The sequence below is a fragment of the Lithobates pipiens genome, unplaced genomic scaffold (assembly GCF_037356315.1).
Source record: "Lithobates pipiens isolate NorthernLeopardFrog02 unplaced genomic scaffold, aLitPip1_a1.2 Scaffold_23, whole genome shotgun sequence".
In the NCBI taxonomy this organism is placed as follows: Eukaryota; Metazoa; Chordata; class Amphibia; order Anura; family Ranidae; genus Lithobates; species Lithobates pipiens.
In genome coordinates, this window is record NW_027507785.1 from 67671995 (window position 1) to 67696965 (window position 24971).

General features: G+C 44.9%; 1 protein-coding gene across 2 annotated transcripts in view; it reads right to left on the minus strand.

Annotated features, from left to right (window-relative positions):
- Positions 1–11625: 11625 nt before the first annotated feature.
- Positions 11626–24971, minus strand: part of LOC143927631 (SRSF protein kinase 3-like) — a 32209-nt gene continuing 18863 nt past the window's right edge. For both annotated transcript variants that reach the window (XM_077451810.1, XM_077451811.1), the window contains exons 5-12: positions 24631–24720; positions 21057–21161; positions 18151–18301; positions 17109–17203; positions 15950–16057; positions 15552–15621; positions 13729–13821; positions 11626–11878 (exon numbers count right to left, since the gene is read on the minus strand). In XM_077451810.1, the coding sequence (XP_077307936.1) occupies positions 11694–11878; positions 13729–13821; positions 15552–15621; positions 15950–16057; positions 17109–17203; positions 18151–18301; positions 21057–21161; positions 24631–24720 (897 nt within the window). In that variant the 3' untranslated portion in view covers positions 11626–11693. The remainder of the gene's footprint in view (positions 11879–13728; positions 13822–15551; positions 15622–15949; positions 16058–17108; positions 17204–18150; positions 18302–21056; positions 21162–24630; positions 24721–24971) is intronic.

Consider the following 24971-nt stretch of genomic DNA (forward strand, 5'->3'; position numbering starts at 1 on the left):
TAAAATCAGCGAATTTACCAGTGTGAAGTGTGAAATCAGTGATTGAATTCAGTGTGCAGTGCAAAATCAGTGACTTTAACCAGTGTGAAGTGCGAAATCAGTTATTGAAATCAGTGTGCAGTGAAAAATCAGTCACTGAAATCAGTGTGCAGTGTGAAATCAGTTACTGAAATCAGTGTGCATTGTGAAATCATTTACTGAAATCTGTGTACAATGCAAAATCAGTGACTTTACCAGTGTGCAGTGTGAAATCAGTTACTGAAATCAGTGTGCGTTGCAAAATCAGTCACTGAAATCAGCGTGCAGTGCAAAAATTGTTACGGAAATCAGTGTGCAATGAAAAGTCAGGGACCAAAATCAGTGTGCAGTGTACAATCAGCGACTTTACCAGTGTGAAGTGTGAAATCAGTGATTGAATTCAGTGTGTAGTGCAAAATCAGTGACTTTAACCAGTGTGCAGTGCGAAATTAGTCACTGAAATCAGTGTGCAGTGCGAAATCAGTCACTGAAATCAGTGCACAGTACGAATCCAGTGACTTAAGTCAATGTGCATTGCAAAACCATTGACTTTATCCAGTGTGAAATCAGTTACTGAAATCAGTGTGCAGTGGAAAAATCAGTGACTAAAATTAGTGTGCAGTGCAAAATCAGTCACTGAAATCAGTGCGCAGCGTGAAACCAGTGACTGAAATCAGCGTGCAGTGTGAAATCAGTCACTGAAATCAGTGTGAAGTGTGAAATCAGTGATTGAATTCAGTGTGCAGTGCAAAATTAGTGACTTTAACCAGTGTGGTGTGAAATCAGTTACTGAAATCAGTGTGCAGTGCGACATCAGTCACTAAAATCAGTGCACAGTGCGAATCCAGTGACTTAAATCAGTGTACATTGCAAAACCAGTGACTTTATCCAGTGTGCAGTGTGAAATCAGTTACTGAAATCAGTGTGCAGTGCAAAATCAATGACTGAAATCAGTGTACAATGCAAAATCAGTGACTTTACCAGTGTGCAGTGTGAAATCAGTTACTGAAATCAGTGTGCAGTGGAAAAATCAGTCACTGAAATTAGTGTGCAATGCAAAATCAGTCACTGAAATCAGTGTGCAGTGTGAAATCAGTTACTGAAATCAGTGTGCATTGTGAAATCATTTACTGAAATCTGTGTACAATGCAAAATCAGTGACTTTACCAGTGTGCAGTGTGAAATCAGTTACTGAAATCAGTGTGTGTTGCAAAATCAGTCACTGAAATCAGCGTGCAGTGCAAAAATTGTTACGGAAATCAGTGTGCAATGAAAAGTCAGGGACCAAAATCAGTGTGCAGTGTACAATCAGCGACTTTACCAGTGTGAAGTGTGAAATCAGTGATTGAATTCAGTGTGTAGTGCAAAATCAGTGACTTTAACCAGTGTGCAGTGCGAAATTAGTCACTGAAATCAGTGTGCAGTGCGAAATCAGTCACTGAAATCAGTGCACAGTACGAATCCAGTGACTTAAGTCAATGTGCATTGCAAAACCATTGACTTTATCCAGTGTGAAATCAGTTACTGAAATCAGTGTGCAGTGGAAAAATCAGTGACTAAAATTAGTGTGCAGTGCAAAATCAGTCACTGAAATCAGTGCGCAGCGTGAAACCAGTGACTGAAATCAGCGTGCAGTGTGAAATCAGTCACTGAAATCAGTGTGAAGTGTGAAATCAGTGATTGAATTCAGTGTGCAGTGCAAAATTAGTGACTTTAACCAGTGTGGTGTGAAATCAGTTACTGAAATCAGTGTGCAGTGCGACATCAGTCACTAAAATCAGTGCACAGTGCGAATCCAGTGACTTAAATCAGTGTACATTGCAAAACCAGTGACTTTATCCAGTGTGCAGTGTGAAATCAGTTACTGAAATCAGTGTGCAGTGCAAAATCAATGACTGAAATCAGTGTACAATGCAAAATCAGTGACTTTACCAGTGTGCAGTGTGAAATCAGTTACTGAAATCAGTGTGCAGTGGAAAAATCAGTCACTGAAATTAGTGTGCAATGCAAAATCAGTCACTGAAATCAAAATCAGTGACTGAATTCAGTGTGCATTGCAAAATCAGTCACTGAAATCAGCGTGCAGTGCAAAATTTGTTACAGAAATCAGTGTGCAATGAAAAGTCAGGGACCAAAATCAGTGTGCAGTGTAAAATCAGCAACTTTACCAGTGTGAAGTGTGAAATTAGTGATTGAATTCAGTGTGCAGTGCAAAATCAGTGGCTTTAACCAGTGTGCAGTGTGAAATCAGTCACTGAAATATGTTTGCAGTGCGATATCAGTCACTGAAATCAGTGTGCAGTGTTAAATCAGTCACTGAAATCAGTGTGCAGTGCGAAACCAGTGACTTAAATCAGTGTGCAGTGCAAAACCAGTGACTTTATCCAGTGTGCAATGTGAAATCAGTTACTGAAATCAGTGTGCAGTGCAAAATCAGTGACTGAAATCAGTGTGCAGTGCGAAATCAGTGACTGAAATCAGTGTACAATGCAAAATCAGTGACTTTACCAGTGTGCAGTGTGAAATCAGTTACTGAAATTAGTGTACAGTGCAAAATCAGTCACTGAAATCAGTGCGCAGCGTGAAACCAGTGACTGAAATCAGTGTGCAGTGCAAAAATCAGTGTGCAGTGCTAAACCAGTGACTTAAATCAGTGTGCAGTGTGAAATTAGTGACTTAAATCAATGTGCAGTATAAAATCAGTGACTGAATTCAGTGTGTAGTGCGACATTGACTGAAATTGTCTAATTAGGTGACTTCTGAGAGCATTTGGCTCCACTATATTTTAGTTAGGGGTATCGGAGTAAAGGGGGCTGAATACAAATGCACACCACACTTTTCACATTTTTTTTTTAAATGTTGAAAACCATTTATCATTTTCCTTCCACTTCACAATTATGTGCCATTTTGTGTCGATCTATCACATAAAATCCCAATAAAATACACGGAAATCAAAATGATTTTGAGGTCCTAGCATTAACCAGTAGTGATGGCCGAACGGTTCGCCCGGCGGTCGTTTCGCGGCGAATTTCCGACTTTCGCCGTCCGCGGGTTCGAACGCCTTTTTCCGTCGTTCGCCCCGGCGGACTTACGTGTTTAATGTATACAAGAACTTTAACCTTTCGTGACACGTTTATCATGTGTTACAGGACAACCAATTGAGACATGACAGCTCATGGACACTTGGACATTCCCCCTAACCTATAAATACACCCGATCCGGTGGCCATTTTACATTCTTTCTTCTGTCACTGTAGGGAAAGGATCCTGTGTGGAGTAGGGACAGAGAAAACGCTAGCTATTTGGTACACAAAAGTTCTTTTCAGGACTGGTATAGGTGTTAGGTCAGCAGCCTGAGTTTCTTTTGTCAGTTTAGATAAAGGGACAGAGCGCTGTATGCTGCTATTTTAGGGACAGCTCAGCCAGATTAGTCTTTCTTCATCATCATCATCATCATCATCATTAGCTGTTACTATCAGGTCCACAAAAGAGCTGTTCCAGCTAATCGTTCCAGCCTACTCTTTTTTGCCAATTTGTATAGGGACAGGCAGGAAGCAGTGTGTCAGGCAGTGAGGATAATTTTAAAGACTTGCTGTTACTATTAGTTCCACAAAGGTTCTTTTCAGGACTGGTATCAGTGGTACGGTAATAGGCTTGTACACGTATAATATTCTTTCTTCCAAATATAGAAAGAATATTATACTTGACTGCTGCCCTTCTGCTGCAGTCTGCTAATCATTCACAACTCACTTGTTCCACAAAGCTCTTTATCAGGACTGGTAACTTGGTCTGTCTAGGGTGCTACGGTACATAGGCTTGGGTGCGGTACAGTCTGCTGTTCTGTAAGGACCGCTATCGGTCCACAATACATAGGGTTGCCGTGCACTACTGCTGACCGCTGCCCTATACTGCAGCAGTCCTTCAGCGGTATAGGGACTGACGCACAGTCTGCTAAACACTAATACACAACCTGCTTGGTCCACAAAAGTTCTTATAAGGACTGGTAACTTGGTATAGGGTGCTACGGTACATAGGCCTGAGTGCAGTACAGTCTGCTGTTCTGTAAGGACCGCTATCGGTCCACAATACATAGGGTTGCCGTGCACTACTGCTGACCGCTGCCCTATACTGCAGCAGTCCTTCATTGGTATAGGGACTGACGTACAGTCTGCTAATCACTAACACACAACCTGCTTGGTCCACAAAAGTTCTTATAAGGACTGGTAACTTGGTATAGGGTGCTACGGTACATAGGCCTGAGTGCGTTACAGTCTGCTGTTCTGTAAGGACCGCTATCGGTCCACAATACATAGGGTTGCCGTGCACTACTGCTGACCGCTGCCCTATACTGCAGCAGTCCTTCATTGGTATAGGGACTGACGTACAGTCTGCTAATCACTAACACACAACCTGCTTGGTCCACAAAAGTTCTTATAAGGACTGGTAACTTGGTATAGGGTGCTACGGTACATAGGCCTGAGTGCGTTACAGTCTGCTGTTCTGTAAGGACCGCTATCGGTCCACAATACATAGGGTTGCCGTGCACTACTGCTGACCGCTGCCCTATACTGCAGCAGTCCTTCATTGGTATAGGGACTGACGTACAGTCTGCTAATCACTAACACACAACCTGCTTGGTCCACAAAAGTTCTTATAAGGACTGGTAACTTGGTATAGGGTGCTACGGTACATAGGCCTGAGTGCGTTACAGTCTGCTGTTCTGTAAGGACCGCTATCGGTCCACAATACATAGGGTTGCCGTGCACTACTGCTGACCGCTGCCCTATACTGCAGCAGTCCTTCAGCGGTATAGGGACTGACGCACAGTCTGCTAAACACTAACACACAACCTGCTTGGTCCACAAAAGTTTTTATAAGGACTGGTAACTTGGTATAGGGTGCTACGGTACATAGGCCTGAGTGCAGTACAGTCTGCTGTTCTGTAAGGACCGCTATCGGTCCACAATACATAGGGTTGCCGTGCACTACTGCTGACCGCTGCCCTATACTGCAGCAGTCCTTCATTGGTATAGGGACTGACGTACAGTCTGCTAATCACTAACACACAACCTGCTTGGTCCACAAAAGTTCTTATAAGGACTGGTAACTTGGTATAGGGTGCTACGGTACATAGGCCTGAGTGCGTTACAGTCTGCTGTTCTGTAAGGACCGCTATCGGTCCACAATACATAGGGTTGCCGTGCACTACTGCTGACCGCTGCCCTATACTGCAGCAGTCCTTCATTGGTATAGGGACTGACGTACAGTCTGCTAATCACTAACACACAACCTGCTTGGTCCACAAAAGTTCTTATAAGGACTGGTAACTTGGTATAGGGTGCTACGGTACATAGGCCTGAGTGCGTTACAGTCTGCTGTTCTGTAAGGACCGCTATCGGTCCACAATACATAGGGTTGCCGTGCACTACTGCTGACCGCTGCCCTATACTGCAGCAGTCCTTCATTGGTATAGGGACTGACGTACAGTCTGCTAATCACTAACACACAACCTGCTTGGTCCACAAAAGTTCTTATAAGGACTGGTAACTTGGTATAGGGTGCTACGGTACATAGGCCTGAGTGCGTTACAGTCTGCTGTTCTGTAAGGACCGCTATCGGTCCACAATACATAGGGTTGCCGTGCACTACTGCTGACCGCTGCCCTATACTGCAGCAGTCCTTCAGCGGTATAGGGACTGACGCACAGTCTGCTAAACACTAACACACAACCTGCTTGGTCCACAAAAGTTTTTATAAGGACTGGTAACTTGGTATAGGGTGCTACGGTACATAGGCCTGAGTGCAGTACAGTCTGCTGTTCTGTAAGGACCGCTATCGGTCCACAATACATAGGGTTGCCGTGCACTACTGCTGACCGCTGCCCTATACTGCAGCAGTCCTTCATTGGTATAGGGACTGACGTACAGTCTGCTAATCACTAACACACAACCTGCTTGGTCCACAAAAGTTCTTATAAGGACTGGTAACTTGGTATAGGGTGCTACGGTACATAGGCCTGAGTGCGTTACAGTCTGCTGTTCTGTAAGGACCGCTATCGGTCCACAATACATAGGGTTGCCGTGCACTACTGCTGACCGCTGCCCTATACTGCAGCAGTCCTTCATTGGTATAGGGACTGACGTACAGTCTGCTAATCACTAACACACAACCTGCTTGGTCCACAAAAGTTCTTATAAGGACTGGTAACTTGGTATAGGGTGCTACGGTACATAGGCCTGAGTGCGTTACAGTCTGCTGTTCTGTAAGGACCGCTATCGGTCCACAATACATAGGGTTGCCGTGCACTACTGCTGACCGCTGCCCTATACTGCAGCAGTCCTTCATTGGTATAGGGACTGACGTACAGTCTGCTAATCACTAACACACAACCTGCTTGTTCCACAAAAGTTCTTATAAGGACTGGTAACTTGGTATAGGGTGCTACGGTACATAGGCTTGAGTGCGGTACAGTCTGCTGTTCTGTAAGGACCGCTATCGGTCCACAATAGATAGGGTTGACGTGCACCACTGCTGACCGCTGCCCTATACTGCAGCAGTCCTTCAGCGGTATAGGGACTGACGTACAGTCTGCTAAACACTAATACACAACCTGCTTGGTCCACAAAAGTTCTTATAAGGACTGGTAACTTGGTATAGGGTGCTACGGTACATAGGCTTGAGTGCGGTACAGTCTGCTGTTCTGTAAGGACCGCTATAGGTCCACAATAGATAGGGTTGACGTGCACCACTGCTGACCGCTGCCCTATACTGCAGCAGTCCTTCAGCGGTATAGGGACTGACGTACAGTCTGCTAAACACTAATACACAACCTGCTTGGTCCACAAAAGTTCTTATAAGGACTGGTAACTTGGTATAGGGTGCTACGGTACATAGGCTTGAGTGCGGTACAGTCTGCTGTTCTGTAAGGACCGCTATAGGTCCACAATAGATAGGGTTGACGTGCACCACTGCTGACCGCTCACCTATACTGCAGCAGTCCTTCAGCGGTATAGGGACTAAGAGTTTTGTCACAGGGTCATTTAAAAAATGACATGCAGAGGAAGAGGCAGGCCCTTCCGCAGGGGTGGTAGGGGTAGGGCAGGAGCAACAGGCTTGAGCCAAAGTGGGAAGTTGCAGAAGGTGCGTTCAATTACTTTAAAGGATGCACCAGACTTGGTTGAGTGGCTCGCTCAGCCTTACTCTTCTGCACCCTCCTCATCCTCTCGATCTGCACCCTCTTCTTCACTCTCTGCTATGTGCACCCCCAAAGACACTACCACCAACAACACGACCACCACCACCACCACCACATACCTTCCGCTTGAGTCACTGGAATTATTTTCCGATCCATATCAAGAGGACATTTCTGATGCGCAGCCACTCTTGGTATTGGATCAGGAAGAGGAGGTAGCAACAAGCGCTACTCAGCAGTCTGACGCCAGTACCCAGATCAGCCCAAGGAGGAGGTTGGTCCCCGGTGTTGCTGCCTACTCTACTTATAGCGGTGGGGAAGGTGACGTTGATGATGACGTGTCTAGTGATGTCACGTGGGTGCCCACAAGAGAGGAAGAGGAGGGGAGTTCAGAGGGAGATATGGACCAGCAGATAGGGAGGAGAAGCAGCAATGACTTACATTGCACAGCAGGGACAAAGCAGACTGCAAATGTATCAGGAGCGAGTCATCGACCATGTACGGTCACATCTGGCGCTCCCAGGACACCGGCACATGGCTCCGCAGTGTGGGCTTTTTTTAACGTGTCCGCTGCTGACAATAGCGTTGCCATCTGCAATCTTTGCAGTCAACGCGTTAGTCGCGGTAAGCCCAATACTCACCTAGGGACGACCGCCTTAAGAAGGCACATGAGCAGCCATCACCGAGCCCAGTGGGAGCAACGGAACACACAAAGCCACACTGCAGGCTCTCACCGTCCAGCCTCGTCTTCTACTTCTCCTTCTCCTCTCTCCTCACAATTGTCCTCCACTCCACCTTCCATCACGCCAAGCTCACATTTTTCTGCAAAAAGGCAGGCTTCCGTGGGCCTAATGTTTGAGCGTAAAAAAATGATGACGCCGGATAACCCTCTTGCCCAACGGTTGGCGGCTGGCTTGTCAGAACTCATAGCCCGCCAACTACTGCCATATAAACTGGTGGACTCGGAGGCCTTTCGCAAATTTGTGGCCATTGGAACACCACAATGGAAGGTCCCAGGAAGGAAGTATTTCTCAGAGAAGGGCATCCCAGAGCTATATGGCCATGTTCAGCGGCAAGTGAATGTATCTCTGGCACACAGTGTCGGTGCCAAGATACATCTGACCACAGACACGTGGTCTAGCAAACACGGGCAGGGAAGGTATATCAGTTTTACTGCCCACTGGGTGAACCTTCTGACGGCCGTCAAGCATGTAACCCGTGGCACCCGTGTAGATTTGGTTTTACCGCCACGGATTGCATGCAGGCCTGACTCTTCTTCTCCTCCTCCTACTCCATCCTCCTCCCTCTCCTCCTCAGCTGCCTCCTCCTTTTCCGCTGCTAGCGTCTCTTCCACTGCACCGCCCAAGCTCCCCAGAACCTATTCCACATGCCAGGTGAGACGTTGCCATGCCGTGCTGCGTCTGTTGTGCCTGGAAGCAAAGAGCCACACTGGCCCGGCACTCCTTTCAGCTTTGCGTTCACAGGCAGATGAGTGGCTAACACCGCTCAATTTGACAGTTGGTAAAGTGGTGTGTGACAACGGTGCCAATCTGCTTAGCGCATTGAAACAGGGCAAAATCACGCACGTGCCGTGCATGGCACACGTCTTAAACTTGGTCGTGCAGCGATTCCTTGTCAAATACCCTGGGGTCCAGGACATCTTGCGGCAGGCAAGGAAAATCTCGGCCCATTTCAGAAGATCTTACACGGCCATGGCTCGCCTTGCTGACATTCAGCGGCGACACCATCTGCCGGTCAGACGTCTTATTTGCGATTGCCCGACGCGATGGAACTCAACCTTCTATATGCTTGATAGGCTGCTCCAGCAGAAACGTGCAGTTAACGTCTACCTGTATGAACTCTGCGAAAGAAACGGTTCTGGGGAGCTGGGTTTTTTTTCACCGCGCCAGTGGCTGCTCATGCGCGACACATGCAGACTTCTGCGGCCATTTGAGGAGATCACCAAACTGGTCAGTCGCAGCCATGGCGCCATCAGTGACATGGTACCTTATGCCTTCTTTCTGGAGCGTGCATTGCGTCGTGTCATTGATCAGGCTGTGGAGGAGCAGGAGCGGGAAGATGAGGAAGTCGCAATGCTGGATGAATTCCCAGGGGGGGCTACTCTATCTGAGACAAGTCAACAACAGGAGTCTGATGAGGAGTCAGAGGAGGATGGTGCCGGGGCGGATGAGCAGGAGCAAGAAGAGCATGCTTTAAACCTTTCTGGGATCCCTGTTGTGCGAGGATGGGGAGAGGAGAATGAAGAGGACGACATTATCCTGGATGATGAGCAGGAGCCAGGCCACCACACCGCTTCCACTTTAGTGCAAATGGGGGCCTTCATGCTCCAGTGTTTTAATAGGGACCCCCGTATAAAAAGCATGAGGGTCAAGGACCAGTACTGGGTGGCAACGTACTTAGACCCCCGGTACAAACACAAAATGGCGGAAATGTTACCGCCGTCGCAGAGGGCTGTCAGAATGCAGCACTTCCAGGCCTTGCTTCGAGAAATGCTGCATTCTGCTTTTGCGTGCGCTGGCAGAGGAGCAATTCCCACTCCCAGAGAAGGATTTGCGGGTACCAATCCAACAGCGCCTGCAAGAAGAGGCCGGTTTGAAGATGTGTTGGTGACTTCGGATATGAGGTCATTCTTTCAGCCGACCCATCGACAGGTGTCATCCGGATCCAGCATCAGGGAACGCCTAGACCGTCAGGTGTCCGACTACATTGGGTTAACGGCCGATGTGGACGCTCTGAGGAGTGATGAACCCCTAGACTACTGGGTGGGCAGGCTTGACCTCTGGCCAGAGCTTGCCCAATTTGCAATCGAACTGTTGGCTTGCCCCTCATCCAGTGTCCTGTCCGAAAGGACGTTCAGCGCAGCAGGGGGGATTGTGACCGATAAGCGTACTCGCCTAGCTCACCACAGTGTTAACTACCTCACATTTCTAAAAATGAATGAGGCATGGATCTCGGAGGAATTCAACACATGTGATCAGTAGACCATGTATATGTCTATAAACAATTTTTGGAATCAAGCACACAGACCTTCTTAATTCATTTGGCTCACTTCCCTGACCCAAAAAAGCACACCGTACTATATGCCCCTACCCTCCTCTTTGAAGAGGTTGAGCGGTGTCATATTTCTACTGGGGCTGCTTATTATGAGGGGTTCCCACCATCCCTGTGCTGTGCTGACTTCCTCCTGGGTGTTCTTATTATGAGGGGCTCCCACCATCCCTGTGCTGTGCTGACTTCCTCCTGGGGGTTCTTATTATGAGGGGATCACACCATCCCTGTGCTGTGCTGACTTCCTCCTGGGGCTGCTTACGGTGCTGCTGTCAGCGCTGTATGTCACGGAGCTGCTGTCAGCGCTGTATGTCACGGAGCTGCTGTCAGCGCTGTATGTCACGGAGCTGCTGTCAGCGCTGTATGTCACGGAGCTGCTGTCAGCGCTGTATGTCACGGAGCTGCTGTCAGCGCTGTATGTCACGGAGCTGCTGTCAGCGCTGTATGTCACGGAGCTGCTGTCAGCGCTGTATGTCACGGAGCTGCTGTCAGCGCTGTATGTCACGGAGCTGCTGTCAGCGCTGTATGTCACGGAGCTGCTGTCAGCGCTGTATGTCACGGAGCTGCTGTCAGCGCTGTATGTCACGGTGCTGCTGTCAGCGCTGTATGTCACGGAGCTGCTGTCAGCGCTGTATGTCACGGAGCTGCTGTCAGCGCTGTATGTCACGGAGCTGCTGTCAGCGCTGTATGTCACGGAGCTGCTGTCAGCGCTGTATGTCACGGAGCTGCTGTCAGCGCTGTATGTCACGGTGCTGCTGTCAGCGCTGTATGTCACGGAGCTGCTGTCAGCGCTGTATGTCACGGAGCTGCTGTCAGCGCTGTATGTCACGGAGCTGCTGTCAGCGCTGTATGTCACGGAGCTGCTGTCAGCGCTGTATGTCACGGAGCTGCTGTCAGCGCTGTATGTCACGGTGCTGATGTCAGTGCTCTGTATTACGGTGCTGCTGTCAGTGCTCTGTATCTCCTGCACCCTCTTGTTTGCCTACCCTGGTCCCTGACCTTCCCTCTCCTCCATTGCCTTCATTAGCTCCATAGTCCTGAATTGTCAGAACAATTTCCCAAATAAAAAAAAAATGCTTGTAGTTATCGATCCCAAATTCACCTCATACATGTATTATGCTATTGTCCAGGTGGTGGGACTACGTGCTACCCCCTAATAATTACCCCGTGGCCGCAAATTCGACCTAAAGGTTTGCGAAATTCGCCTCCCATTGAAGTCAATGGAGCCCGCGGCGAACGGTCGTTTTCGCGAACGTTTGTGCCCGTTCGCGTTTCGCGTTCGCGAAACGTCCCGTCGGAAGTTCGTCCATCACTATTAACCAGTCATTATCAAGAAACACACCAGGAGCTTGTTGAATATTTAATCAAATTATACAAAGTACAAAAATAAAAACATAAAAGAACACAGCCAGGTATCAGCGTTGTAACCAAGGGTGCTGAAGGCATTTCTCTGCCGTGGCACGCTTTTCTGGAGAATAATCCAACATGGGTAGGAGGAAGCTGGCAAATATGAGGGCCTCGTTCTTCTGCCACTTGTGCCGGCTCACCAGAGTGTCATACAGACCGCAGGGGTACAGATACGGGACACGGAGGAGGTAACCTGCCCAGGAAGAGATTCATATTTAAAGATAAATGAACAAGAAAATAACACAAAAAAAGTGTGCATATAAATATATATATACATATACATATACATACACACACACATACATAGTAAATATACGCTATATGCGTACATATATATTGGTAGATAATACCCATCGCACACCATACAAGCACAGCGTGTAATAGGTGATAGCAGCCTCATCCTGTCTCCATCCTGGCCACAACCCTGACATGTTTCGCCCCACCCACAGGGCTTAGTTTTTGAGGTAAACCCTGTGGGTGGGGCGAAACATGTCAGGGGCATGACATGGATTTAGTTAGGCTGAGGCTGCTATCACCTATTAGCAATGAGGTTTTTCTGAGATTTTTGTGTACTTGCTCTGTGGATTACAGTCAGGGTGGACTCCTAGTCAGACCTGCACCCTCAGTGGAACACACTGAATGGGGGACATAGATGCAGGAGCAGAGACCCTTAAGTTAGTTTAGGTTTACTATATATATTGCATATACTGTATAGCCTACCAATGTTAGTGAGTGTACAGCTTGTATAACAGTGTAAATTTGCTGTCTCCTCAAAATAACTCAACACACAGCCATAGATCTCCTCTGTAACTTAAAACATGCAACCTGTAAAAAATGTTAAATGTTGTTTATGGAGATTTTTAAGGGTAAAAGTTTGTCACCATTCCAGGAGCGGGAGAAATTTTGAAGCGTGACATGTTGGGTATCAATTTACTCGGTGTAACATTATCTTTCACAGTATAAAAAAAATAAAATTTGGTTTATTTTACCGTTGTCCAAAAAAGTGTGCTTGTAAGACCGCTGCGCAAATACGGTGTGAAAAAAGGTATTGCATTGACCGCCATTTTATTTTCTAGGGTGTTAGAAAAAAAACAAAATATAATGTTTGGGGGTTCTAAGTAAATTTTCTAGCAAAAAAAATGTTTTAAACATGTAAACACTAAAATCTCAAAACGAGGCTGGTCCTTAAAAGGGAAGTAAACCCTTCCAAACAACTTGGACCTATAGGTAAGCCTAGATTAAGGCTTACCTGTAGGTCCAAGCAATATCTCCTAAACCTATATGGTTTAGGAGATATTTGCCCGAAAATGGGCACCGCTGTCTACGGCGCATGCGCCGTAGACAGCGGCGCGCAGGCGCACTAAATGCGGCAAATCCAAGAATGGATTTGCCAAATTTGTCGACTCCCGTGCGCATGCGCGGGAGTGACGTCATCGCGGCTTCGCCGTATGACAGCAACGGAGCTGCGAGGCGCGACTCCCGTGCGCATGCGCGGGAGTGACGTCATCGCGGTTGCGCCGCTGTCATTGGTCGGAGCTGCGAGACGCCACCAGCAAGATGGACGCGGCGGACTACAGGGATCAGCGGCGACTTCGCTGGCTCCTGTGTCAGGTAAGTGACACATAATGAGCTACTATGCGATGCATAGTAGTCCATTATGCTTTACCTTTGCAGGGAAAAAAAGAGGAAGTAAACCCATCAGGGTTTACTTCCTCTTTAACTGGTTAAAAGGTGCAGGAACTGTGACACTTGCAACAAATCACAATGTACAATTGCTGGCACACATGTTACAAATCCTTCACAATATATAGTGCTATAGTCCAGCAGGCAGATGACAACACTACTCAGGATTTCAATGCCACATTTTAAAGGGATAAAAACACAGTGAAATGTTTGTGTTGCAGAGATGGACTGAATATGATTTTTTTTCCTCTGCCCTGACATATACTTTAATTTGTGTGTGCAGTATCTGAAGGCTCTACTGAGATTCTACCCAAGTGAAAATCCTCGCATTATTATTTGACCATTTTCCACTGCATTTACCTTGCTTATTAAAAAAGGTTGATGAGTTTTTCCCAGAAAAAGCGATTTTTGGTGGTATGCGCCCAAGCAGCTCAATCATACAGGCAATGTGATCTAAACAAAAATATAAAAGTGGATATTAGTCAACCTTTCTATACTATGCATGGAATGTCTGTAGGAGAATTTACAGAGGTAAATATTGTTTGGGATTTTGTATATGAATGTGAAGCTTTATAGAGAGTGACGCCATTAAGCAGTTCTGTTGTTTGGACCAGTGGTGGCTGGTGCTCAAACCTTTTTTTTGGATGGGGGGCAAAATTCTGAAAAATACAGAAAAAAAACACATCAAATGCCGCCGCTGTGCCCGTCAAATGCAGCCACTGTGCCCATCAAATGGCCCCACTGTGCCTGTCAAATGGCGCCACTGTGCCCATCAAATGGCGCCACTGTGCCCATCAAATGCCGCCACTGTGCCCATCAAATGCTGCCACTGTGCCCGTCAAATGCAACCACTGTGCCCTTCAAATATAGCCACTGTGCCTGTCAAATGCAGGTAAATATTGTTTGGGATGTAATGCTATGCATGAATCTATCCATACTGCATAGAGGGGGGTGGTGTGACAGAAGGGGTGGAACCTGAGCGCCCCTAATGGACGCACCGCCACTGGTTTGGACTGTTAAAGCAGAACTAAACCCTCCTATCCTTTACAGCCTCTGCTTGATCTGTGGTTGCCATTGTGCTGCACATGTGATCAGATATGACGCCAGACATTTTGATGGTTTGACAGTTTGGTTGAAAGCACAAGCAACAGTGCCAGCCCCATTGCAAGGGATCATTTTCAGTTGCTCAGAGTTGGGTTTTAAACTTGGCCAAGTGTCATCTAAAATACAGCCTAATGGTATCACTCAGAGGTAATCTGAACAGAAAAGAGTCTGCTTTAGAAAACCTATATTGCTGTGTGCCACAAATATCATGAGAGTCGGTACAGTATTTGCAGGATGCCTGACAGGTCTTGCAGCATTCCTGCTGAGATTTCAAGGGTTCCTAGGACTTCCATTACCTCCAGGATTTCCATAGTTTCCAATAACGACACTGGCATGTCCTCTGACCAGAGGCGTATTTAAATTCCAGCCTTTGAAGTGGCTGGTGCTGTATCTTATAGCCAACTAAAATACATACCTGCCAGTTGCCTGTTTGTTGCTGACCTGGGCTGTCCTGACTACTCTCTTGCCTGCCACCTGTCTTGACCCCTGCCTGGAACTTACTACTCTCTTGCTTACAATCTGTCTTGAACCCTGCCTGGACCTGACTACCCTTGCCTGCCACCTGTCTTGACCCCTGCCTGGACTGACTACTCTCTTGCTTATTTGCCAACCAAAGTTCCTTAATTGTGAGAGTCTAACTTTATTGCCAAGAAACTGGGCAGCACCAAAGGAATGGACAAGGGACTTAAGCCAGGAGTCTGGACCCTGTGTGCAAACTCTAGTTTTGCTGGTGACCTGACTGACACAACTAGCTACTGGTTTATCATAACGGTTAGCTTGTTGCTTTTCCCAAAATTAAATACTTCCTAAATATGACCCGTACAGACCACTCATTACATCCCTTCCATAATATGACCTGTACAGACCACTCATTACATCCCTTTCATAATATGACCTGTACAGACCACTCATTACATCCCTTCCATAATATGACCTGTACAGACCACTAATGACATCCCTTCCATAATATGACCTGTACAGACCACTCATGACATCCCTTCCATAATATGACCTGTACAGACCACTCATTACATCCCTTCCATAATATAACCTGTATAGACTGCTCATTACATCCATACCATCGTTCCTTGTAAAGTTTTCTCCAGATTGTGGCTCAAAAAGGTAATAGGATGTGGCCATTTCATATGCCTATGGAAAGAAGAGATCCTTTTCATTCACTGTATATAGCAATATACTTTTACTAAATAACAGTTACCTTTCCATTTACATCTTACACTGCTAACCATTGTAGTAGCAAAAAAAAAAAAAAAAAGAGAAATAAAATAAAAAATCATTTATATTTATGGTAGATGGAAACCCTAACTGGAGGACTTCTGATGTACGGGCTAGTGCTGATCGGTGTATTCTGTTAGCAGAGAGTCCCTATTATCTATCTATCTATATCTATCTATCAGTATCTATCTATCTTTCTATCTATCGATGGCAAATATTGACCAAGAACGATTGAAGTACATACCATGCATGCAGTGCTCCATATGTCAGCTGAGGTGCTGTATCCAGAGCCCAGAAGGACCTCCAGTGCTCGGTACTGCTGCGTCTGGATTTCTTCAGAAAAGGGTTTATACTGGAGAATAATAAAGAAAAAAAAAATAATTTTCCCAGACATGTCTCTGAACTATATTTCTGTAAGGTATATATAGATTCTGCACTTCTATATCTATATTGTGCTTATTTATGATATGTAAACTGTGACATTTCTTTTGATATTTTGTGAATTTTAAACGATTGCTTAGGTAGGTCCCTAAGTTAAAATCAGATTGTAAAGTGTATTACCAGCTTTATTGGAAGCAACAAAAGAAGCACACACTCCTAACAAAACTAAAAATAGAACTAAAAGAGTAAAGCCAACTATTACGGATTCAAAGCTTGGCCGGTTCAGCAGGAACCAGCTGACATTTGAACCATGTATGGGTGGGTTGAATGTACCCAAGTTGATCAGTCGATCACCTTAGGTCCAACCCGCCTGTCGGATTTGACATGGGCTTATTGCTAGTGACTTATATAGCTGCTAGCAATGATCACTGTATTCTCCCAGCGGGGACAGCTTCCCCAACCCGTGGTTGCAGGAAAGAAATTCAGCCCATCTATGGCTGGCCTTAAGCCCCATACACATGGGCCTGTTGGGAATGTTGGGAGACAACGGGCGGTTAAAAAAACAACAAACATCCGACATTTGGCCCATGTGTATGTCGGTCTGTGATGGACATGCAGCTGACTGACTCCTGATCAGCGCTCTCAGCCTATGAAAAAAAACTAGTGTGTACCAGGCTTTAGGGAAAGGTCTGTAGGTTGGGTAAGAAGGTTTCAGTTGGTACACTATCATTGTCTTGGGATAAGACTGTTGACTTATTTTTTAAATAGGGACACCCTTACAATGGATGTTCTAAAGAGAAAAGCATTCTCCGAATGGCGCCAACCTTCTGTGTTCAGAATGCAGCAGGGCAGCTCCTCAGCACGGAACCTTGGAAGCAAGTGGAGATCTCTGGAGTAGTGGTGTCTACTGCGATTTCCAGCTTTCAGGGGCATTGGCCAGGTAAGGTATATACATAGTTACAATGATCCAAACTGGACCGTTGTAACCATGTACAATACCCACTATGATGGGGAATACTTACTGTCCAGCATGCACTTCCCAGGTCCGCTATTTTAACCCCCAGCATGTCCACATTTCCAGTTTCAAACAGGTGAGTTAGGAAGTTTGCATCAACCCCTGAAATGATACAAAGAAATGACGTGGTTTATGTAGTAAAGGACACGGTCAATAGGCAACATTCTTCATTTGTAGGGTAAGGGTAACTCAACACAGGTTCATCTATGTCATCCCTGAGCCTAAACATAATGTAAAACCTAAACCCAAAGACAAAAATGAAACAAATTTCAGCTTATCCTTAGATGTGGTGTCTGATTTTCTTTTTAAGCCTTTTTTCTTTTTTTTACACATGGTGATCCCACCAGTAACACACTTCCAATCCTAGGGTAACAAAACTCACTCACCATAGGGTATCTATGGAGGAGCAATGTTGTCACGCTAGGCTGCTCTGCCTGGGTTTGACTACAAATGTCTCCCCCTTTCCTTATCACCATTAAAAAGGGAGGAGGTTTTGCAAAGTTCACAGAAGGTAGCTGGGAAAGCAGTATGAAGAAAATCCAAGAGGAGACAATCCATCTGTTGGAGCTGTCCTAGGATGGCCCATATAGAGGGACAGGATGGGCATAGGGCAGGCACAGCTGCTGCTGGAAGTAATATGGAAGTTGTGCAAGGCTGTAGCTGGAGGATGCAATATGGCCAATCTGAACTGCTATACCAGATGACATTTGAACTGCAATGACTGGCTCATAAGGGCTTTTTCACACCCACAGTGGACTGAAGTGACCACTGGTTCCGCATTTAGATCACCCTTTAGAGGACAATTGCCTACTCTCCGCCTGATTTAACCCTGTAGTACAGCACTACCATGCTGTAATCCGTGCCGCTTGTCACACTCTGCAACTCTTGCTGAAAATGCTGTGGACCACAAAGCATCGTGGCCACAGCATATGTACAGCCATGTCTGAGCTGTATTGTGACAGTTTGGGTGGTTATCTCTAGGACCAGTAAAACCGCGGCTCAGCTGCCTGCTTTTACGGCCGTCCTTCTAAAAGAGGCCTAAGGGATACCTTCGCTGATTCTGTTTTGGTTCCAGATGGTGGCCTCTTCCATGTACCGATGCAGATTGTCCTCATTTACGCACACCAGTATGTTTTCTGGTTTGATGTCCGTGTGGATGATACGACATTTCGTGTGTAAAAAGCCCAGACCTTGGAGCACCTTAGAAAACAAAAAATATATATTTTTAAATATCTAGAATATGTTATACAGTTTATTACTGTTATTTTTATTGCAAGAAAAAAATGTAGGCCAACCCAGGACTCCTATAGCTCTTGGGTGTAAGGCTTTAAGCCCCATGAAGATGGCCACACCAGATCACACCAGCATTGCATCGTGAATGGATTATGTTCTATTTGCCCTTTTCAGTAACTAGCATTGATCAGGTACAGGAACATGCCAGTCACTGCAAACAGCGTGAACTGGCCCTTATACAGCGCCTTGAACAAGTATTCATACCCCTTGACATTTTCCACATTTTATCATGTTACAACCAAAAACCTAAATGTATTTTATTGTGATTTTGTATGATAAACCAACACAAATTGGCACATAATTGTGAAGTGGAAGGAGAATGATAATAAGATTTTTTCCAAATAAATATGTGAAAAGTCTTGTATGCATTTGTATTCAGCCTCCTTTACTCTGATACCCCTAACTACATTTTTGTGAAACCAATTGCCATCAGAAGTCACCTAATTAGTAAATAGAGTCCACTTGTATGCAATTTAATCTTAGTATAAATACAGCTGTCCTGTGAAGCCCTCAGGGGTTTGTTAGAGAACCTTAGTGAACAAACAGCATCATGAAGGCCAAAGAACACACCAGACAGGTCAGGGATAAAGTTGGGGAGAAGTTTAAAGCAGGGTTAGGTCATAAAAAAAATCTCCCAAGCTTTGAACATCTCACAGAGCACTGTTCAATCCATCATCCAAAAATGGAAAGAGTATGGCACAACTGCAAACCTACCAAGACATGGCCGTCCACCTAAACTGAGAGGATGAGCAAGGAGAGCATTAATCAGAGAAACAGCCAAGAGACCCATGGTAACTCTGGAGAAGCTACACAGATCCACAGCTCAGGTAGGAGAATCTGTCCACAGGACTACTATTAGTCGTGAACTCCACAAATCTGGTCTTTATGGAAGAGTGGCAAGAAGAAAGTCATTGTTGAAAGAAAGACATAAGAAGTCCCATTTGCAGTTTGCGAGAAGTCATGTGGGGGACATGTGGAAAAAGGTGCTCTGGTCGGATGAAACCACACTATGTGTGGCAGAAAACACTGCACAACACCATGAACACACTATCCCCACCGTGAAACATGATGGTGGCAGCATCATGTTGTGGGGATGCTTTTCTTCAGCAGGGATAGGGAAGTTGGTCAGAGTTGATGGGAAGATGGATGGAGACAAATACAGGGCAATCTTGGAATAAAAACTGTTAGAGTCTGCAAAAGACTTGAGACTGGGGTGGAGGTTCACCTTCCAGCAGGACAACGACCCTAAACATACAGCCAGAGCTACAATGGAATGGGTTATATCAAAGCATATTCATGTGTAAGAATCATCCAGTCAAAGTCCAGACCTAAATCCAATTGAAAATCTGTGGCAAGGTTTGAGCTATTTTGCAAAGAAGAATGGGGAAAATGTCACTCTCTAGATGTGCAAAGCTGGTAGAGACATCTCCAAAAAGACTTGCAGCTGTAATTGCAGTGAAAGGCGGTTCTACAAAGTATTGACTGAGGGGGGCTGAATACAAATATACACCAGACTTTTCACATATAATTATTTTTTTAAAAAAAATGAAAATCATTTTCCTTCCACTTCACAATTATGTGGCACTTTGTGTTGGTCTATCACATAAAATTCCAGTAAAATACATTTAAGTTTTTGGCTGTAACATGACAAAATGTAGAAAATTTTAAGTGGTATGAATACTTTTTCAAGGCACTGTATTTATTTCATCCGTGTATTTAGGTATTTTCCTGGAGAGTTGTCCCAAAGAGAGCCTGTCACCAGAATATTGATTTCAACTAAAATCTTCCCATAACATGTCATGTGCATTTAGTGTATTGTATGCATGTTATTTCTCTATACAGGGGGTCCCCGAGTTACGAACCTCTGACTTGCGAACAACTTCTACTTACAAACGGCAGGTGGCACTGGCGGGCACATCAGAAAACATAAAAAAACTGAGGAAAACAGCTGAAAACATCGGGAAACATGGGAAAACAGTGGAAAACAGCACATTACGAACAAATCCGACTTAGGAACAAACAGGCAGTCCCTAACCTGTTCGCAACTCGGGGACCCCCTGTAAAAGCTTCCCTTGTGTAGACCTCCAAAAGGCCTAAGTCTGCTGCTGTGTGTCACCTTGGATAATATGTCAGCAGCCCCAGCAAACTCAAGTCCTTTGGCAGCTACATAAAAGATTATATAGCTAGGTGAAGGAAGGGGCAGAGGAGCTGGGCCAGCACAGACAGCAATTAGACACTCCCAAAAGAGGAGCAGGCTAGGATGGTGAAGGAGGGAGGGGGCTGTGCTAGGGAATTGACTCTTCCTGGATAATTCACATTTGAGCAACTTCGAAGGCACATAACAAGCGAATAAAGAATAAATTATAAAAAAAAAAAAAGAAAAATCACTGCGCGTAAGCATTTAAAATACTGATTGTTTTTTTTTTTTATGTGCAAGTTGGTGACAGGGTCTCTTTATGTATGGATTCTTTGTGGCCTGTGTATCTAATGTGGAAAGAGGTATGTCCTTTGCCTGCATACTTTTTACTAGTCTATTTCTTATCTTAGAAAGCTGGTGGTATGGCAGATCTGTATGCAGATAAAGGAAGGGAATTGCAATGAGACATCCCTTTCAGTATACAATGTAATAAGCCCTGGGAATAAATATGTACAAAAGATATACCTGTTGTATAATTCGTTTTACACAGCTCAGTGGTAGCCCCTTAGGTCCATAGTTCCTCATCAAGTGTAGGAGAGATGGTCCTAGCAACTCAAACACAAGGCACACATGTGGACACCTTAGTTAAGGACTCATTATTAATGATAATGAAGTTTATTGTCAATATATCCTGCAGCACAGAGAATATTGAGCCATTTATATCACCCCCTTTCTGCTGAGGAGCTTACGATCTAATACTACAGAGAAATAATATTGTCAATCTTTATGAAGGATGCTTATATGAAGGCCACCATTACTGACCTCCTTCCAAAAATGCTTGCTTCCTCTCTGTCTTCTGGCACTTGAGTTACTACCTTAGACAAAGCATCGAAGGAGCAACATCAGGGTTTCCAATCTGCATGTTTGCTCAAGGGCCCAAAGTACTAATGATGTGGGATCAGCAGAGGCCAGGGGACTAGAATATTTAGGAGAAATTAGTAATCTTGCGTATAAGTCTTTTACCCTAGATTATTGGTTTTCAGCCACTGGGACTTGGCCTCCCTTCTTTGGGGCCTCTAAATATCTACAGATCACTTAACTTCCCATAGTGCCTCCCAGCTCCCATCATGCCCGCCGATATTCCAGGGTGACCCACAGTGCTCCTAGGTCCCCTAAAAGAGCCCTTAACCTCCATAGTGCCTCTAAGCTAGGGCAGGGTGAAACATGTTGGGGGCATGCCCTGAATGAATCGAGTTGAGGCTGCTTTTACCTGCCAACCAGTGGGGCTGGGTGAGGTGTGTGGCGGTCAGGCAGTCTCTTCCTATATCTGTAGCATGCTTCGGGTCTGAAGAGACTTCTCCTCAGCCTGCACCCTCACTACTCAGCAGCATTCCAACTTATCGGACCTTGCCAGCCTGAGCGGAGACCCTTAAAGTGGAAGTAAACCCTCCTATCATTTTCAGCCAAGGAAGCTGCCATCTTGTCCTCTGTTTAATATTTAACTGCCATGAAGCTGCACATGTGATCAGTTATGACACCAGCCATTGGATTGTTTGACAGTTTGGTTGAGAGCACAACCAATGTGACAGTTAACATTTCCGGCATGCCGGGAATGTAACTGTTTTTTCAAACTGTTAGATCGATTGGTTTACTTCCGCTTTAATTTATCGTGGGTCACTATAAAATGTATTTGTTACTGTTGGGTTTGGGAAGAATTTACCGGCCCCTGGTCTCAAAAAGATTGAAACTCACTGTTCTTGCTGGTTCATAAAAACTATTTTTCTGCAGTAATTTGCCATCAACTACTCTAAATAGTATGTCTTCAGAAAGCTCCTTTTTGCAAGGCATGGTTCACATCAGCTGAGGCTTCTTGTAAACGGCAATCTTAAAATGTTTTATCAATCAAAGTAGCTCTAAACATAAATATAAAAAATAAAAAACACATTGAATTTCATTAAATGGACTCCAGCTGTGCAAATTACTGACTCAAATTAGCTTTCATTAAAGTAATTAGTCTATGGGTTTGCTTAGTTTTCCCTCCAGCATTGTTTAATGCTGGGCTGTCCAACCAGCGGCCCAACACAAAATGGTAAACTTACTTCAAAAATTATTAATTTTTGGGGGAATTTTTTTGTAAAAATGTGTTTACACTTAGCGAATACATGCGCCCGAAAAACTTAACAATGTTTCTTTACTGGACTTTTATACGTTTTTCTCTTCCCAAAGAAAAATCTCCCACTCTACAATCAGGCCTTATTCAAGTCATCAGTTTTCAGCAGTCCCTATATTTGTGAGCAACTATTTGCAAGGTTTTCCAACCAAAATATCTGATGAGCACCTTGAGAATTCAATGAGAATTGCTACTACATCCATCCAACCAGATATTGATGCGTTCCTTTATCAAAAACACTGTCAAATATCTCACTAGTTTAATGTTCCCATCTTTTACTTTTGTAATAAAAAAAAATTACAAAAAAATGACGTATTATTACTCAGATAGGTACATTTTCTATATCCGTGTTTATTAATGTGTGGCCCGTCTGACTTTTTTTGCTCATCAGCTTTTCTCATTGTTAGTGTATTTTATGTGTGGTTGAAGACAATTCTTCTTCTTCCAATGTGGCCCAGGAAAGTGTTCAATCAAGACACAAGAACTTCGAATTGTTTGTGTGTTATCAGCTTAAATCGATTGTAAAGGCACAAGGTTTGTTACCTTGAAGAATTCTATACATGAAGGTAAAATAAACCTTCTGTGTGCAGCAGCCCCTCCAAGCCTACCCTAATACCTAGCTGAGCCCCATCTCAATCCAGCGATGTGCACAAGAGCAGTGGTTCTCCCGGATCTCTTCCTCCTCATTGGCTGAGGCACTGGCTCCTGCTACTATCAATCACAGCCAGTGAGCCAATAAGGAGAGAGGGATGGCCGGGGCTGAGCTTTGCTCTCTTTGTGAATGGACACACAGAGCAATGGCTTGGGACAGAGCCTGCTCAGGTGTCCCCATAGCAAGCTGCTTGCTGTGTGGGGCATTCGGCAGTAGGGAGGGGCCAGGAGCACCGGCAGGGGACCCGAGAAGACGATGATCTATCTTTGATATTACTTTATGCACATTGGGGGTTATTTAGGAAAGGCAAATCCACTTTGCACTGAAAGTGCAGTTAGAAGTGCAGTCGCTCTATTTCTAAGGGGTAGATCTGAAATGAGTGGAAGCTCTGCTGATTTTATCATCCAATCATATGGAAGCTAAAATGCTGTTTTTTTATTTTCCTTGCATGTCCCCCTGGGATCTACAGCGACTTTACTTCCAAGTGCACTTGCAGTGCAAAGTGGAGTTGCCTTTAGTAAATAACCACCATTTTGTTTGTCTATTGTTTTGGCTTTTTCTTGCCACTGTACAAAGCTTTCTTGGAATGGCAGAGCAGTGCAAAAAACATCAAATATATTTTTTTTATTTCCTAATCTGCATTTAAAGGTTTAATCTGATTGGTTAACCAGCAACAGTACCCTAAAACAGCTGACTGATCCTACATGTCATGGCAGCAGCTCTACTGCAGAGGCCAGCAAAGAGCACATTATAGATACCATTGTGGATAACAGCACAACAGCCAATGGATATAAAGATCAAGCTACATCTATGCCTATAAAATGGTACTGCTACAAGAGCAATGATGATTTTAAAAACTGCAGTAGCCCATTTTTTGCTAGTGCAACTTATCATTAGGGCTCAATCACACCAGATGCATCGGACTGCATTGATTTGCATCAACACAGGCTCAACCCACGGGCAGATACAAAATAAATGTTCTCTATGTGCCCTGTTCATACCATACATGTGCTGTGGTGTGTAATGCATTGTATAAAAATGCACTGCAGTGTATAGAGTTAAATGTAATTTTGTGACATTAAAATAAAGTTGAAAAAATGTAAACATCGCAATGCACCACACCACCCCTACCAATGTCACCAGCATAAGAGCAATATACTGGAGCTGGTGTGAACGGGCCTTACCCTTGGCACCACATCATTGAATAAACCTGTCAGGTCATCTTTAGAATTAGATACAACTAAACAGAATCAGTTGTCTTTTTTTAGTATTAGGATATGGAGGCCATTTTCTCCAATCAGTTTGAAGTCCTGCAGAAATCGTATGACGTTTTCTCCTTGCGAATCCTTTTTGCGCGCCCCATTCACCTGCAATCGAAAGACACCAGCTTGGTTATAGCGAAAAGCTACACTCCATCATTCAAGCAAACAACTGTACAATCATGCATACAGAGGTGTGCCAAGTAGAGGGAGAACTGGGTGTAAAGGAGCAAAGGCCATTATTATGCCATTTCACTAATGCCGCGTACACACGATCTGACTTTTCGATGGACTTGGTCCGGCGGACTATCCGATGGACTTTGCAGCGGAGGTCTGCCGGACTTTCAAATGAACAGACT